This window comes from Bos javanicus, chromosome 16 (assembly GCF_032452875.1).
Source record: "Bos javanicus breed banteng chromosome 16, ARS-OSU_banteng_1.0, whole genome shotgun sequence".
Lineage (NCBI taxonomy): Eukaryota > Metazoa > Chordata > Mammalia > Artiodactyla > Bovidae > Bos > Bos javanicus.
This window is the reverse complement of record NC_083883.1, coordinates 45,590,284-45,609,414: the sequence shown is the minus strand read 5'-3', so window position 1 is coordinate 45,609,414 and position 19,131 is coordinate 45,590,284. Positions and strand designations below refer to the sequence as shown.

Genomic DNA, 19,131 nt, shown 5'->3' with positions numbered 1-19,131 from the left:
GAACTGGCACGTTAACAACATGCACACACTTGCTACCGGCCAAGGTGTTAGTGAAAGAAACTGAGGGATGTCAACATGGCAGATGTTCATTCACTTCCTGCCAAATCAAAAAGCAATGCCCTCCTTTCCCATAGAGCTTAAGGAACCTGTGACCAAAGCCTCAGTACTGGACAGAAGACAAGATGATCTCAGACAATCTCCATTTTAGAAATTTAATAAAAATACTATTGAATTCCTAAAGTTCCAAGAGAAATGAATTTTAAATTTTACTTAAAATCCTTTGTTGACAGCAGCTTTCCTGTAGTGAGCAGCATCACTGGCCTCTGCCCCAAAGCACCCACATGCGCCATCACTGTGACACCCAAAACCACTGCCAAAATGCTCCCAGGGAAGGACATGGCTATGCTGTGCTCAGTTGCTCAATTGTGTCTGAGTCTTTTTGACCCCATGGACAGTAGCCCACCAGGCTCCTCTGTCCATGGGGATTCTCCAGGTAAGAACACTGGAGTAGATTGCCATGACCTCCTCCAGGTGATATTCCCAAGCCAGGGATCGAACCCAGATCTTCCACACTTGCAGGCAGATTCTTTACTGGAGTGGCAACACAAATGGTTTAGGGAAAACCCAGATCAGTGAGAAGAGAAGGCTGTCATCTGATAAATGACTATGAAACTGTACTAATGGGATTTTATCTACCACTATGTCCTTCACCTGTTTCCTGTTTAATTATAGGAAGAGTATGGATTTTCACATGTTAATTTTATATCCTGCTACTCAATTTTTTAGCATATGATATAGTTTAATCATTGATTCTCTGAGGTTTTCCCGAATGCTAACTGTATATGCAAATAAACATAGTTTCACTTCTTCTTCATCCTTTCTTAAGCTTCTAGTGAGGGCTTCCCTAGTAGCTCAGTGGTAAAGAATTCACCTGACAAGAAGATGAGGGTTTAATACCTGAGGTGGAAAGATCCCCTGGAAGAAGAAATGACAACCCATCCCAGTATGCTTGCCTGAAAAATCCCATGGACAAAGGAGCCTGGAGAGCCACGGCTCATGGAGTCGCAAAGAATCAGTTCAGACTTAGCAACTGAACAACAAAAGGAAGTCTCCAGCTGCACTGTTCGGCTAATGCAATGAAAACGTGGAAGGTAGTGGAAACTGAGGACATCTTCTCCTTCTTCCTGATCTCAGTGGAAATGTCTCTCGGGTATTCCCATTAAACACGACACCCACTTTAGAATAAATGTACCACAACCATAGTTTTGGGGATAAGCTTTTCCCCTAGATTTATTAACATGGTATATGGTATTAACAGAGTCTCGAGCATTAACCTACCCTGCATTCCTGGAATAAATCCCAGTTGGTTATAACAACCCTTTAATAAAATATCAGAATTCTTTGAAGTACTTGATTAATTAGACCTAATGTTTTTTTCTCATAAATTTCTGCTTCTATCATTATTGCTTCCTTTACTGTGCTTTTGCTGTTGTCTGTAACAGTTTGTTCACACTAGCCTTGGTACAAATGTCCATCAACAAAGAAACAGGTAAACAAAGTACTATCTATTTTACAATGAGATTACTAGACAACAATACACAGGAAAGAGTTACTGATACATAGCACATTGTGAAAAATCTCAAAAACTAAAAGCTGTGTAAAAGAAGCCACACACACAAAAAATTACATACTGTATGATTCTGTTTATATGAAGTTCTAGAAGAGCATAGAGGAATTGATGGTGGGAGAAATCACAACAGTGGCTGTTTTGGGGAGGGAAGTTTAGAGAGAAGAGCTGCTGAAGGGAAATTTCTGGGATGATGGGAACATCTTGTGTCTTGTTTGGGGTCAAACAAATTTGCCCAAATTTATGAAAATGTAAACTTAAATTCTGAATTTGTGTGTGTGTGTGTGTGTGTGTGTATAAATAAATACATAAAGTACCGGGAGAAAATAAAGCAAGTGTCATCAGCATAGAGCTGCAGCTGTCCCTGCTAGTTCAGGAGCCCTAAGTACTAGGCAGAGGTGAAGACAGGGCTGACCTGAGCAGGAAGCCCCTCAGCCACTCAGTTGGTTCTAACTGGCTGGCATCTGTTCTGAAATATGTTTCATATCGCCTGGTATTGAAGAGCTTACATTTAAAGTGTGTGTACATGTGTACCATTTTAAGCACTCAGTATTTTTTCTCCAGTGCTCTCCTTTCTTCATGCTCTAGCTCAGAACAGTACATTATTTGACAGTGTTTGTGAAATGGAGGCAGAGAGACTGCTAGGAGAAAATTGCCATCACACCCACCCTGCTGAAACAGTTGCTTTCACAGCCTCCTCAGTCCTGCATTCCCCATATCTAACATGATGCTTCTAAAGACAGGGAAGCATCATGTTTGAGGGTCCTTCTGTTCAGCAGCAACAAGAGCTTCCTGGGAAAGACTTGCTTGGTAAGTGCTTTGCTGTGATGCCCCACAGGTATGCCCTGAGCACCAGACCACCTAGACAGCTCTGTGTGGCTAGTGGGAGAGGGCCATCTGAAGGGGATAAAAAAGAAGAGAGAACCTCCTCATACAAGCAGAGAAACAAATGGAAACCCTAGCCAGAAATTCATTCCCTCAAACTACACCCAGAATTGAGCAAGTCTTCATACAGCCCAGATATGCAAACCTCAGAGAAACTCATGGAGAGAAAGGCCGACCAGCTCCCACAGACAGCTCAGAGCAGCACGTTTGTTTACAGTTCTCACTGCCACTCTTGACCAAAAATGAGGGGGAAAAAGATTGTGAGACAGAGGGATTATCATGTGTGTTGCACAGGCATAGAATTTTTTTCTTTTTTAGGTTTCTTTTCTGTTTCTAGTTCTTCCGTTTCCTTTGCCTTCCTGTATGGGTTATATGAAGGTTTTCTAGATTCCATCTTGATACAGTGTTCTGACAGTATCGCTCTATACAGTTTTACAGTCAGTTCAGTCGCTCAGTCATGTCTGACTCTTTGCGACCCCATGGACTGCAGCATGCCAGGATTCTCTGTTCATCACCAACTCCCAGAACTTGCTCAAACTCATGTCCATGGAGTCAGTGATGCCATCCAACCATCTCATCCTCTGTCGTCCCCTTCTCCTCCTGCCTTCAATCTTTCCCAGCATCAGGCTCTTTTCCAATGAGCCAGTTCTTTGCATCAGGTGGCCAAAGTATTGGAGTTTCAGCTTCAGTGTCAGTCCTTCCAAAATTCAGGACTGATATCCTTTAGGATGGACTGGTTGGATCTCCTTGCTGTCCAAGGGACTCTCAAGAGTCTTCTCCAACACCACAGTTCAAAAGCATCAATTCTTCAATGCTCAGCTTTCTTTATGGTCCAACTCTCACATCCATACATGACTACTGGAAAAACTATAGCTTTGACTAGGTGGACCTTTGTCAGCAAAGTAATGTCTCTGCTTTTTAATATGCTGTTTAGGTTGGTCATAGCTTTTCTCCCTAGGAGCTAGTGTCTTTTAATTTCATAGCTGCAGTCACCATGTGCAGTGATTTTGAAGCCCAAGAGAATAAAGTTTCCCCATCTATTTCCACGGAAATGGAAACTATTTCCATTGTTTCCTCATCTATTTGCCATGAAGTGATGGGACCAGATGCCATGATCTTTGTTTTTTGAAGATCATTTTTTTGAGTCTTAGCCCAGCTTTTCACTCTGTTCTTTCAGTTTCATCAACAGGCTCTTTAGTTCTTCTTCACTTTCTGTCATAAGGGTGGTTATCATCTGCATATCTGAGGTTGTTGATACTTCTCCCAGCAATCTTGATTCCAGCTTGTGCTTCATCCAGCCTGGCATTTTGCATGATGTACTCTACATATAAGTTAAATAAGCAGGGTGACAACATATAGCCTTGACGTACTCCTTTCCCGATTTGGAACAAATCTATTGTTCCATGTCCAGTTCTAACTGTTCCTTCTTGACCTGCATACAGATTTCTCAGGAGGCAGGTAAGGTGGTCTGGTATTCTGAGCTCTTTGAAGAATTTTCCACAGTTTGTTTTGATCCACAGCCAAAGGCTTTGGTGTAGTCAATAAAGCAGATGTTTTTCTGGAACTCTCTTGCTTTTTCTATGATCCAGTGGATGTTGGTAACTTGATCTCTGGTTCCTCTGCCTTTTCTAAATCCAGGTTGAACATCTGGAAGTTCACAGTTCACATTCTGTTGAACCATGGTTCAACAATTTCAGTGGTTGCTCTAAATACAACAATATACAACACTGCTGCCAGTAAATCCTCTCTGCCTCGCCACTTTTAAAATTTAATTGTCTTAAGTGTTTAAGAAATCTTCTTAAATACTCCTTAAAGACACAAAAGTAAAGACAAACAAATGGGAAAATATCCCCTATTCATGGATAGGAAACTTCAATATAGCATTTTTCCAAACTTTTAAAACATACTATAAAGCCTCTGTGGGCTTCCCCTGTGGTTCAGTGGTAAAGGATCCACCTGCAGTGCAGGCAACACAGGAAATGTGGGTTCAGTCCCTGAGTCAGGAAGATCCCCCGGAGAGGGGCAGGGCAACCCACACCAGAATTCTTGCTGGAAGAATCCCATGGACAGAGGAGCCTGGCGGGCCGTGGTCCATAGGCTGCAAAGAGTTAGACATGACTGAGCACACACATAAAGCCTCTGTAATTAAGAGCGCAGCACCAGCGCATAAACAGACAGTAGGAAACAGAACAGCAAGTCCAGAATACATACTGGAAATAAGGGGGCATCTCAAACCACTGAGGTAAAGACAGTAAACGGTACTGGGTGGGTCAGTCAGGGAGAATGCCTCTATAAAACGTGGGGTAAGGGGCTTCCCTGGTGGTCCACAGGTGAAGAATCCGCCTTCCAGGGCAGCGAATGCAGGTTCAATCTCTGCACAGGGAACTATGATCCCACCTGCCACAGGGCGACCAAGCCCCGAACTGCAACTAGAGAAGCAACAAAGACCTGACACAGCTCCCCCACCGCCCCCCCAAAAAAAGAAAAAATGGTGTAAGTAAGTACTTTCTAACCTTGACTCAAAGTCCTGAGGGAATGAAAGAAAAGACTGCTAAGTCTGACTAAACAGAAATAAGCTTTGCATAATTTTTAAAATGATAAAATTAAAAGAAAACTGACAGAAGTAGGAGAAAATACCTGCAACAGGCATATTAAGAACTTTTAGAAAGGGGGAGACAAAGATAAAAACCCACAGAAAAGACATGAACAGATAATTCATAGAAATATAGACAAAAATATCCTTTGAAATGAAAAAATGCTCAAACTCACTCACTGTTAGCAAAGTAAAGTAGAACAACACTAAGATACTATTTCTCATCTATCAATCAGACAGGCAAAAGTTTTTAAAATAACATAACACATTCTGTTGGGAAACTGAAAGCCTGGACATTGTTGGAGGAAATGCAAATTGGTATACGCTCTCAGGGCGGGAAACATACATACATAAACTTTTCAATTCAGCAACCCCTTTCCTAGGAATCCACCCTGAAGATACTCATCCAATAATAAGGAATCACATATGCACAAGGATACTCATTGCAGCATCATTTATAATTGAAACATCTTGGAAACAACCTACATGCCTACACACACAAGACAGCAGGTGAATAAACCACAGCACAGCCACACAGTGGAATGCTACACAGCTGTGAAAAAGAGTGAGCTGATTAAACTGCCATGGAGCAATTTCTAGAACCACGAAGAGAAAGAAAGCAAAGTGCAAAAAGAGTATGCTATTCTTCACGTAAGAAAGAAGGTACAAGAAGACAGACATGTACTTGCTTATCTGTGAAAAGAAAATACAAGAAGGATAAACTAAGAGGTAAAGGGAAAAGTTATCTATACCAGGTAGGTAGGCAAGAGGGAAGAAATGGGGAATGGGAACATGGCAGTGGGGCTTAAGGCTGGATCTTCTTACAGCTCTGAACTGTGGAGGCACAGCAATAGTTCACAAACCCTCCCTCACCCAAAAACTAAACAGCTCAAATCAAAGAAGAGGAACCAAAGTTGGAATGAAAGTCTAACAAAGGTGAACCTAGCTATACCATAAATAAATAATACAAGCACACCTAGGGAGCTATGAAAAACAGAACTGACCTGAATAATTTGAGAAAACAGGCTCTTGTCCATAATATACACTATGTGGAAAAGTGTGTTAGTCACTCAGAAATGTCTGACTCTTTGTGACCCCCAGGGATTGTACATAAGACTAAAGACTAAGATGCAGTCAATAAATTTGTTCCTCACAGGTGCATGGGTAACAAATTCTGAAACTAAGTATATCAAAGAATTGGATAAAAATAAGCAAATATAAATATATTTTTAAAAAATAAGAGCTGAGTGTTTCACTGTAGAAGAAAGAAGTTACCGGTAAATGGGAGGAGAGGGACCTCCCTGGTTAAGACTCTGCTTTCACTTCAGGGGGCGTGGGTTTGATTCCTGGTTGGGGAACTAAGGTCACACATGCAGTGAGCAATGGCAAAAATAAAAAAGAAAAGGGGAGGGTACGAGGAACCTCGTGGTGCTAGTCAGACCACGCCCTCTGCTCTGGGCCACATGAAGACACAGGGAGAAGCCAGCAGTCTGCACACCAGAGCCAGGTGCTCACCAGAACTCACACATACGGGCAGCCTCAGACACAAACACACACACCTGGAACCTCTAGCCTCCAAAACTCTGAGAATGAAATTTCTCTTGTTTATAAGCCACCCAGTCTATGGTCTTTTGTTTCTAGCAACTCAAATGAAGTAAGGCGACCATGAAAACCAAGTAAGGTCTTTGACTCAATGGCATTGTTCCAATGCTATTTCTTGGTTCTGATAACTATACTGTAATTACATAAGATGCTAACACAAATGAAGACTGGGAGAGAGATACATGGAAATTCAGTATTTGTAACTTTTCTTTGTGTCCAAAAGTAGCTCCCAACAATAGAATTTTTAAAAGACTATGACGTGTTCAAGGACAGAGACAGCATACTATTCAGTGAGGTATTCCCTGCACCTACAGAGCCCTCCCACTATAAGTAGCTCAATAACGTGTTAAATGATGGATGAATAAAGAAAGCAATGGTTAGCAAGTTATGGTATCTAATGAAGTTCTAAGCATGTACAGACAGAACAATAAAAACAATAAAAATGCTGTAGGTCAGTCATTTCACATACAAAAAGAACTGTGGACTGAAGCTGGAAAATGAGTCTTAAGTTGCAACACTAAGAGCTCTGAGGCTTCGTGAGAGCCCTGAGGGAACTTGCAGGAGCTAAAGGAACTTTGCAAATTCTAAGGAAGGGCTGAGGAACTATATACCATGATGTCATTAATCCGTTTCAATTACTACACACATGTGATTCCAGCTGCCCATAACAAAGTAAGCAGATAATTTGATTTGGGTTGAAAAGGGGGCAATCAGAAGCCCAAAAGACATAATTTAAGGTTTCTTGGTCCAGGGCTTCCAGAAAATTCACTCTAAAACATATTCTTATGACAGTGAATTCCTAGGTTAGATGACAACCTGACCTACCTTGGATATTTTTTTCCCAATAGGACACAGATAATCAGAAGGCTGGAAAATAGCTCTCAAGCTGATGACACAGCTGTGACCTCCTGTCTGCCCTCCTCTATCAATACTTGAGAATCTTCTGTTACAAGTGACCTGAAAATGTTGTCTGGGTCACATGTTCATAATCCAATCACAAAACAATCACTCTTGATCCTTTGATGTCAATAAAATATTATCCTTAGGGCAAAAAAAAAAAAAAAAAAAAACCTATAATAGCAAACAAACTGCAAGCTACATTTTTTTATTTAGCTTAATCTAGCTAATCTGCTGATTCTCAGAACATCTGGAGATGGCTCCTGGGGCTGAACACTTCTCCCCATGCCTGAAGTGGTCTGAGAATCCACTCAAGTCATGCCAGAGGCCACAGGGAAATGAAGTAACTGTACCACCAAGAACAGAATTGTACTTTATTTCACTTTTTATTTTCTTCCCTTTATGCCTTTAAGAAGCCAATTCAGATTCATGAGCACTACTCTGGTTACTGAGTATGAGATACTCTGCAAGAGGCTTCTTCATGCTCTGTACCTTCCTGGATACAGAAGCAGTTCACGGTTCTGTCACTTAATCATATGACTTTTTTTTTAAGTTTGTTAAAAAGAAGGCACTAAGGTTAACAAATGTGACCTTCGTCATGAAACCAGGGAGCAGAGCCAGGATTCAAGCTGAAGTCTCCTAATTTCCATTTGGCTCTTTTCCTATCACACCAGTGTCAGCCAAAAATACACACCCGGGAGTAAGGAGAACTCAAAAAAACTACTAACTAAGTATTACTACCTGGTTATTGATCAACGTAAAGAAGAAAAGAAAATAAACAGTTGTACAAACTTAGCCCCAAAGGTAGGAATGGGGGATAGCCAAGGTCAGCAGCACAGCAATAATGCTGGGCAAATTCAACTCCGATTTCTACTACAGTGAAGATCCCACCATCTCTTCTGGGAATAAATCCGGTTGGCAGGGGGTATGGGGGGAATGCTACAGGCTCCATTTATACAGAGAGGCTGCCTAGGAGTTCTGTTTTCCTTTTGATTTGTGATGGTGAAAGGACAAAGCTCTCTGGGCCTTTACAGCCCAACCCCAGCACCAGCTTGAAAGAGAAAGTTATACATCGGTTTCCTCCTGAGTGAATGGAAGGGCCAGAGCCCCCTCAGAGGCTCTGTGAGCCCAAAGAATCCACACAACTGAGCACTTTGATCTCTGAGAAGAATGGTGCTAAGTAAGCACTATCGTTCTTTTTCTTTCTTTTTTGTCCTCCATGGTTTTTTCAGTACATTCATTTGATCCTCTTTCATGTGCCTATGGACTATTTTATTTGTCCTCTTTCAAAATTGAAGTTTATTTTTGGCAGTACTACTTTTTACCTGTGGAGAATGAAAAAAAATTCTTTCAATGGACAAACGGTGAATGAAGAATTGGAATTAAAAAATGAAAGCCTAACTCCCACCCCCATACTTTAAAATTAAAGTAATCTAGCTTTAGTGAAGAGAAAAGGAATAGAGATTCCTGGGGGCACTGCTATTCAACTCTACTTTTATCAGAGATGATCCTATGGTGAGCACTCTGCCACTGCAAACCAGGATTATTAAGCAAAAGCAAGAACCCCCAGATGAGCCCCAGATGCAGACAAATGTCAACACACCCACAAGGGTTACAGAGCAGCTACTAGACCAGATCACCAGTAACCATGTGGTGATGCTCACATTCATCTGGTGTCCTTGGGGAAAAAAACCCAACTGTCAAGTCACCCAAGAGATGCTCTGTTTGAAGCAGACAAAAATCAAATTTAAAATGACAGTTTTATAAAACCACCTCATAACCTCTTTAAAGGAAAATGCCACATGAGAAAAAAAAGCTAATCAATAAGGGTTCTAGTCACATACACAGTGAAAAGGAGATAAGGAATCACCACAATAGCACTCCAGCTCTTCGGTGGCCACTGAAGAGACGATGACATACACAATTACAGAAGATACTGATTATAAACTGAGTCAAAGTTCATTCATCTGGGTCTACCTAAAATTATCTGGAACGACTCTTTGGACCCCGTGGACTGTAGCCCACCAGGCTCCTCCATCCATGGGATTCTCCAGGCAAGAATACTGGAGTGGGTTGCCATTTTCTTCTCCATCTAAAAATGCTAAATAGTATAAAATGACTATACAGATCTATCAGTCTTTGATAAATTTTCAAATAAATTTGCTGTGAGCAAATATATAAAAATCCATTGAATAACCAGAGTAACTTATCTCACATGTTTACTTAAACTCTAAATTGATTAAAAATCATTCACCTGAATCAATGAAATAAGAAGGGGGTGTGGGGGTGGGAAGCATGTAAAACAGGTAAGAAATTATCCCAGGATCAATCCACTTGTCTTAGCTGACAATTCAATGGTTCCGTCAATCTGTCCAACCTTCCATTAATTCACTTTGTTCAGCATGCAAGTTTAAGATTGGAAAACCACCCCCAAGAAGACATGAAAAGCTTGGGGGAATTTTGAAAGAAATTTATAAAACACTACAGGAATTCTCCAAATGTATCTCAAGTTCTGTAAGAAGCCAAATCTAACCCCATACACGCCTTTCCTTACAGCAGGGGCTGGCAGACTACAGTCTGCAATCCAAAGCTGGTCTACCACCTGCTCTTGTACAGCCTGAGATCTAAGAATGGTTTTTCCATTTTTAAATGGCTACAAATTAAGTCAGAGAAGACTTGCATCTCCTGACATGTGGAAATTAAATGAAATTCAGACCTCAGTGTTCACAAGTAAAGTTTTACTGGCACACAGCCATCTCACTTATTTACGCATTGCCTCTGGCTTTTGTACTACGATGGCTGAGCTGAGTAGCTGCAATTAGAGACCATGCAAGACTATATGACCAAAAAAGTTTGCCCAAACCTGCCCTGTGTTAAAAGTTGCTACACTTTGCCTTGAAATAACTGGCTCGAGCTACGCAGCTTTACACAAGAGGCTCCAGATGGTTCTGCTGAATACCATCTGAGCAATATAATAGAGAAATCACTCTATCTCATTGTAGCTAAATGCCAGCAAATCCCTATGATTTGTTTTTAAACTGTATTCTTAAACAAAGAAAGTGGTTCTTTCACCATTTTTGTTATTTCCAATGGGGGAAAATGTATAATAAAATCTCTTGTCTTATTCCTTTACCACTTAAGAAGCCCCAAGTCTCCATCTCATAAACAAAATATACCAGAATAAATAGGTATCTTTTTCTTGAAAGGGACAGAAAATAACAAAAGGTATGAAGCTTATGGTCACTTTTTTGGCATTATTACCGAAGACTTTAAGACTAGCAGCAACGTTACCTCAGAATAAAATCTTCAATATGCTTTCCCCATTCCCAAGTAATGGGCTTTCCAGGTGGCACAGTGGTAAAGAATCTGCCTTCCAAAATGCAGGAGACACAAGAAATGTGGGTTCTATCCCTTGATGGGGAAGATCCCCTGGAGGAGGAAATGGCAACCCGTTCCAGTATTCTTGCCTGGAGAATCCCATGGACAGAGGAGTCTGGCAGGCTATAGTCCTTGGGATCGCAGAGAGTCGGACACAAGTAAGCAACTAAAACTTTTCTAGTGGCAGAGATTGAATCTTCAGGCAACAATCTATATAATAATCAGTCATGTCCGACTCTTTGTGACCCCATGGACTGTAGCCCGCCAGGATCCTCTGTCCATGGGATTCTCCAGCCAAGAATACTGGAGTGGGTAGCCATTTCCTCCTCCAGAGGATCTTCCCAACCCAGGTATTAAACATGGGTCTCCTGCATTGCAGGCAGATTCTTTACCATTTGAGCCACCAGGGAAGCCCAATCTGTGTAACACCTCACTCTAAGTAATTCAGCAATAAATTTTCAAAGAAATAAAATACATAACTACAGGGGGTGGGGGAGGAAGGAAGGAAGGAAGAAAAAAATATAGATTTTCCCTTCACCCAGATTAGTGAAGACAGAGGCCACCTCTGAGACCCCAACAATCCACAAAGTTCACGCCGAGTGCCAGCTTGCTGAGACAACGCATAGAGTGTGACTGGTATTACGATATCAGATGAGATCCGGACAGCTCAGACTCTCTACCTGCATGCTTGATGACTTCTCCTCCACAGAAGGATCACGCATCTTGGGTGCTTACCTGAGGGCAGCGGCGTGGTAAGTGTCAACGTAATCGGAAATGAAGAGCTCTCGGTTCTTGATAACTGGGTCTGTAATGACAAGTTCTCTTCCAGAATCTGTCCAAAAAAGAAAATAAGAAAAAATTAATTAGGAGAACATTATAACTGAGTTTCCCAAAATAGGAAAATTCTACAAAATTTTTCTTTCAGGTTCAACTTCTATTATAAAAAGCACAATAAATAACCAGTCCTGGTCAGCAAAACTAAGAAGAGGAATAACATACAGCAGGAGTAAAAGGAAAAAGTGTCCTGTCGAATGTGTTTTTGCCCGTTAAGTCCCCACCATTTGCTGAAATGCTTAAGCACAAAATGAAAGAAGGGAAAAGAAACAACTATCATACTTTAGCAACTTGCTAACCACTAAAAAAAATGTTACTGATCTATTGCTAAACTATATTTAAAAAAGAATCATCATTTAACTGCTTTAACAGAACTTTTAAGTTTCAAAAAAGAAAAAAAAATGGTAAAACATAGAAGACTATTATTCTTCAAAGCTGTTTGCATATTATTACACTCAGGCTTGACTTCTAATGTGACCTTAATTTAAAAAAAAAAGGGGGGGGGTAGAAAACTGTTTTTGACCACTGGTTTGTTGACTCAAAACTCATCTCCCAAAGCAGTGTGAAGGAGTGAGACGACTACAGATATAAGGGCCATAGAGCTGGACCCCTGCCCTGGGGCCTCCAGAAGACAGGAAGTCTCGTCAACTCTCTTAGCCTCTCTGAGCCCTGATTTCCTCATCCAGAAGTGGGGAGTGATAACCCCTAAAGCATATAAATAATGGGTAACAAATATCAATCAGCTAGAATGAGGCCTAGCACCTTTCAAAACAAGAAGTCAATGAAAAGAAGCTATTACACATCTGAATAAATGGAATGTACACTTATGTAATGTACATTCATATGTACACTACATATGTATATATTACATATGTACACTCATATGCCAATAAAGTTATTGGGTAGAAACTACAATGCAAGTGGAAGAAAAAAATAAAAGATGCTCTGAACTACCTTCCTACTGTTCTAAAAGTCAATACTCAAACTAAATTTCAAAATACTCAGGAAAGCTCTGCTTCGAAAACTGAAGTTCACAACCCTGAATTCAGAGAAGTTCAAAAATACAGTTATTTAAAAGAAACAAAAAGCAATTCTATAGGATTATAAGTGTCATTAGTTCAACATTAGGTGAGAAAAAGGAATAAGAAGACGAAGCTACTTTTATTTCTGAAAATGTATCTTTACTCCAAGTTCAAGGAGAAGATGTTACCTGCACATGATCAGTTTGCTTCTCTTTTAAGGCAGAAGCAGTAAAGAACTCAACAAAAAAGTGAACACTCCAGTAAAGTCTTTATAAAATGCTTTTTCAGTGAAAATTTTGGACAGTGGTTATCTCTATTTAATGAATGTTCTTAGAAAGAACTTTGCCAAAGCTAAGAAAGTGTAAGAGTCAAACCAGAAGGAGATATTTACCATTTTCATTATGTCGATCCTGAACCAAATGCTGGTACACAGAATCTGGGACTTCAGACTGACGGTAGTACCATTTGACGTTCATGAGTAGATGGTCCCTCTTACTCTGAAAAGGAAAATCTAACAGCATTAGGAACAGGACTGCAGGCGCCCACAGGCGCATACCACACCCATGATCAAAAGCCCCTGGGAACAGGCGGACAGGCAGAGGAGGGGACATACAATTACCACCAGCACCACAAAAATATGGACAAGTTAATTATGAGGTCAATTTTTACATTTTGAAAAATCCCAGCCAAAATACCCTTATGACTCTATCCCTCAAAGTAACTTATTTCAGGAAACAAAGGAAACCAAACCTGAATCTATGCATCTCCCCAGTTTAATTAACTAATTCATTCAGTGTTACTTTTTTTTTAATTTAACATTAACTATGTACGTAGTACTACATGAATACATACTTTTTCTACCTTAAGATTTAATTGTTTTGCAAATATTTATAAACTGTTTTCAGCACACTGTCAAGGCCATTAAGGGCAATAAATCAGAAAGAATTTACCCAGCAAGACCTAACAGATCTCTTCAAGGACTGCCAATCACCCAGACTGAATTATATCCTCCCTCCCTTTTTCTGTCATTTATTGCTCTATTGCAATGAACACAGCAAACTATAGCTGGTGAGGAAGATACTATGAGTCCATGGAGGGGGGGATCCTGTCTCATTTATCTTGGAATGTCCTGAGAACAGAACACCTTAGACATAAATATTTATGAATAAGGAAGAGTCCGATGATTATCAGGGTCCTGTAGATGTGTGTGGCATACTTAACCAAGTTATCCCTGAAAGTTAGCTTGTTTCTAGTTCATCCAAAGAGTAAAGGACCAAATACTGTCTCTTTCCATTTGAAGGCTGTGGAGTGCTTGAGGGGACCACCTCCGTGCACCTGGCCGAGAAGCATCTCAGCATGGCAGTAAACTTCTGCTTCCAGGGCCTCAGAAAACACTTCTCCAACCGAGCTGAGGGCAGTAACAGACCTCCCCAAGGTGAGCGCAATGCCAGTCCTCTCAGCAGCCTCTACCTTCTCATCCCAAGTCCACGGTCAGAAATGAATGAGAGCTAAAAATTGAGAAATGTTTCATGTTTATAAAAGAGACGGCCAAAGCCTAAAGCAGGTCAGAGGAGCTTTCTCTCATGAAGTCAGATCCTTCAGGTTTAATAAATGAGAAGATATGAAGTCTTCACTAAAAGCCAGGATGGCTCTAAACTATTTTTGCTAAAATACCTAAGTCATTTGAAGAACCAGAAAGGAAAAAAGAAAACAACTGCCAGAAGTCTTGACTGAACTCAAATGTGAAGAACCACTGTTCCAAAGTAAATACCATACACACTAAGATTCTTACTTTCACAATTAACTGTGTCAAATACAGGGCATCATTACTAGTTTGAGTAGAACAGATTGCATACAAAGAATAATCCTACATAATGGGTACTTTTTAGTTTTTATCCATTTTGTACTTTTATATTCTATACTATTTATACTGCAGGTAGGAAAAGGTGGACAAATCAGTAGGCTGCATGAAAAGAATACATGTTACATATAGTATAGGAGTTTATATATAGACAGGAGTTTACAGACAGAAGCAATTACTTCCAGCAAGGGATTATGGAGGAAGCAACATCTGACCTGGGGGAAAATGGGAAACATTTCAATGAATTTTTTTCTAGGCAAAGGAGGAGATCTAAGAAAGACACAAAGATAGAGAAAGCACAAGACACACATAAGATACACGCACGTGGTCTACCTGCCTGCAGCACAGGAAGGCATTCTGTGTGACACTGAGGAACCTGAATCTCACAGGAATTTGGCCTTCGGTAGCTTCTAACAAATGGGGTCTTCTATCTGCACTGCTGACCAAAGCCACAGGCAGTGAAATCCAAAACACTGGGCTGTGGGAGAGCAGTGCGACGGCTGCAGTTTCTTCCCAAGGCAGGGTGGTAAAGAGCAAGACCAAGACGAGAGCAGGCACCAGGAACAGAAGGAGACACGCCAGGGGAGGAAGGGTTGAGCCTGGGCAGCAGTTCTCAGGGATAAACCCACTTAAGTAAACACACTGTTCACTACAGGGTCTCGTGAGCTAGAACCACGGACACTGGCCCCAGATGAGCCTGCTGCACAGCCTGCCTGGCACCCTGTTAGATGTGAGGCAGCATCCTTCGGCCCCCAGCCACTGCCAGCGCCCCTCCCTCCTCACTGTGACAACCACAACGTCTTCAAACACTGCCAAACGTCCCCTTCCCATATAAAATACTCCCAGTTGAAAACCAATGGTCTGATGGTTTCCTTTTCAAGGAAAGCTAAAGCATAATGGTAAGACTAAACCCTGGTTCAAGCACTGCTGTGCTGGGAACATGGACCACAGGGAGGTGAAGGGATGTCTGTCATGGTTCAAATCCCCACTCCATCATTTCCCTTTCACATGACTCTGAGCACATTACTAAGATTCTTTTCATCTACCCTTCTGTAAAACAGGATTATGGACTACCTAAAAGGACACATAAAAACACTGTAGCTGAACAGGTACCCAAAGAGTACTGTTTCCTCTGACAGTAAGTGACTCCAACTAGCGCTTCACAGAAAACGTCAAGAACTTTGCTGAGAACTGTCAGAGTGAGGTCTTCTCCAGAGTATGGACTCTTCCAGGAGATGACAGTGATGTCTACCCACTCAGCTACTAACAGATGCTTCAACACTCACAGGAATGAATTACCTGATACAGCACAAAGGAATTCAGATCAACCAGCGATTCTAGCAACACTATTCTAAAATTTATACTTTTATGTATTTCTGCAACACATCTAAGATGTATGAATATCAAAACCAGACAAAGATACCACAAAAAAGAAAGTTACAGGCCAATATCTCTGATGAATATAGACACAAAAATTCTCAACAAAATATTAGCCAACCGAATCCAACAACACATAAGAAAGATCACACACCACGACCAAGTGTGATTCATCCCAGGTTCACAAGGATGGTTCAACAAACACAAGTGAATCAACGTGACACAACCACATCAACAAAAGACAAAAACCACACTGTCATCTCAAAAGATGCAGAAAAAACATAAGGTATTTGAAAATGTGAAGGCAACGGAAATAACTTTTTAAAAGTATTAACAATGGGCAATCGGACAATGCCTCTTTTTCAGAACCAAGCCAGTGATTCTGGTGATGCTCTGAGGTATAATATCTGTGTTATCTTCTGACCCAGGCACACTTAATGACTCCGCCCACACAGAATTACCACTCTTGGTCTGTTTGCACTTGGATTTACTACTCCTATTATCAGCCTTTACAAAGGAAGCTGAAAGCTTACTGGATTTCCCAGTGCAATACTACCTGACAACCAGGGAGTGGCGGCATTGTGCTACCAAAGCCTCCAACTCTGGATTCCACAGATGGAACGCAACAAAGGCAGGCAGGCTCAGTGTAAAACACAAGTTCTGAACGGATGTAAATAGCTGTAATGGACACAATCTTTCTAAAGAGGCTGGGAATCTGGTTGAAGATGAAACGTCTATAAAGGGAGGCACTGTGCTGCTTCAAAGACTCTAGACTAAAATCAGGTAACCTAGGATTTTGGTGCTGTCCGCAGTCACTAGTCAGCTGGGGTGACCTTGGTGGAGTCATCTGCCATCTGACAAGTGAGGGACAGAACAGGATGATTCCATGGTCTGGTTCCATCCTATTTGCTTATGTGTAGACTTCTTCCCCAGATGAAACCAAGTGGATAAAGTAGGACCGGGAAAGCACCCTTGTGCTTCCTTTGTATCACACAATGGTGTTACCTAACACTACCATCCTCAGGAGTCTTAGGAATTAAAACATCCTTTCCCACAGAAGCTGATGCTGTGCAATGAGGAAGAGCAGAAGGGAGTAGAGAGCACAGGACTGTCTCCCTCAGCTGCCTCAGATCCATGGGTACTGCTCAACCAGAAATCTCCATCTTCTTTACCCTTTTCACTAGGCTACTGCTGCTGCTAAGTCGCTTCAGTCGTGTCCAACTCTGTGCGACCCCATAGACGGAAGCTCACCAGGCTCCCCAGTCCCTGGGATTCTCCAGGGAAGAACACTGGAGTGGCTTGCCATTTCCTTCTCCAGTGCATGGAAGTGGAAAGTGAAAGTAAAGTTGCTCAGTCATGTCCGACTCTTCTCGACCCCATGGACTGTAGCCTACCAGACTCCTCCGCCCATGGGATTTTCCAGGCAAGAGTACTGGAGTGGGTTGCCATTGCCTTCTCCATTTCACTAGGCCAAGACCTGCTCAAAATCACAATTAAAGGTAGGCATGAACTTGGAGATCATCTGATTCAACACAAACCACCTGGATTTGACTCATGGCTTTGCAACTTACTGTGCTGTGTGACTTAAAACCAATTACTTCTCCAAGGCTCAGTTCTCTCACACATAAAATGAGGGAAAATAATAGTTTATAACTCATTAGGTTGTGAGAATTAAACAAATGAATATAAGTAGAGTGGATTGGCTCTCAATAAATGCTGGATGTTACTATCACTATTTTACAGATGAAGAGAGAAGTTAAATTAAGAGGCTGGTTATAAATTTTGCTTTTCACAGATCCAAAATTATGCTTCTAATAGCAATACAAAAACACACCAAACAGCAAATTAGGGGGAAAGTTCTTCACTTTTGCAACAATTCAAGAAGCATATCAAGTATTTCTAACAAATATGCCTCATCATTGACTCTGGAAGTCTGCATAAAGGTCAAAGTGCTTATGAATGAGACATTTTAACACAACGCTGAATGAAGAAGGAAGCAGTGAAAAGCCCCTCAAGTGAAGGTGTCCTGGGGTATACTTCTGAACACAGAGAAGAGGCCACTGGAAGGAAGTATTTCCACCAATTTTTCTTTAAGGCGTAAGAAATGTATTGACTGCTTCCAGGTGGTAGGAGGCACCAGCATGAAAACCACCAAACAGCAGCACATTCAATCTGCTTACAGTGAAGTCTCAGTGGCTCTGAGCAGGAAAGGAGACAGGCCGATTCTGGGTTGAATTAGGGATCTGTCCACATACCTGGCCCGGATTTCTTGAAATGAGGGATGCATGTAAATTTAAGGAGATAAAGAGTTTAAGAGAAGCCAAAACTCATCACCGTGCGGGTTTAGAAAAGACAGCTCGACTGGAAGGCGTTTGAAGGAAATGGCAACCCACTCCAGTACACTTGCCTGGAAAATCCCATGGCCAGAGGAGCCTGGTAGGCTACAGTCCATGAGGTCGCAGAGTCAGACACGACTGAGCGACTTCTCTCTCTACAGGGAGGATTTCCAGATCTCTGCATGGTAGGCAATAGGTTTAGAATTAATGAATGTAAAAGTCAGAACTGAAATTAAAAATTCAGAGTAAGATTACTGACAAACACTGGAGAAAAAGGCAGACACCAGACCAGAAAGGCAAACAGGAGGCTCTGCTGAAGTGACACTGGTTCATTCTATTAACAGCACACAAGTAGCCCATCCTAAATATAAATATATGTGATTCAAGGTCAAGAAGTCAATTTCCCTTCCTAGTGATCTTTCATGATTGTTAATACAGTACTTTTGTTTATTTTAAATAGCCAATCTGTGTCCTTCCTAGGACCATATTTTTCCTGGGAAAATTTTTCACACAATATAAAAACATAAGAGAAATGCAGGGGTGGGGGGATGGGGTGGATGGAGAAGGGCAGGCGCTCACTAATAACCAATTAGACAACTACAGAGTTTCCCTTTTCAATATTCCTTATTTCCAACCAGAATGGGAACAAGGATAACTTCATACTCACCTGCATTACACAGGAAGGACCTTCTTTGCCCATCAATCACCTACCAGGCCTT

At 41.3% G+C, this 19,131-nt stretch overlaps 1 protein-coding gene across 5 annotated transcripts in view; it reads right to left on the bottom strand.

Annotated features, from left to right (window-relative positions):
• The window catches only part of RERE (arginine-glutamic acid dipeptide repeats), a 416,914-nt gene that overhangs the window by 159,481 nt on the left and 238,302 nt on the right, over positions 1-19,131 (bottom strand). For all 5 annotated transcript variants that reach the window (XM_061382835.1, XM_061382834.1, XM_061382837.1 and 2 more), the window contains 2 exons: positions 13,230-13,335; positions 11,718-11,814 (listed from right to left, as the gene is read on the bottom strand). In XM_061382835.1, the coding sequence (XP_061238819.1) occupies positions 11,718-11,814; positions 13,230-13,335 (203 nt within the window). The remainder of the gene's footprint in view (positions 1-11,717; positions 11,815-13,229; positions 13,336-19,131) is intronic.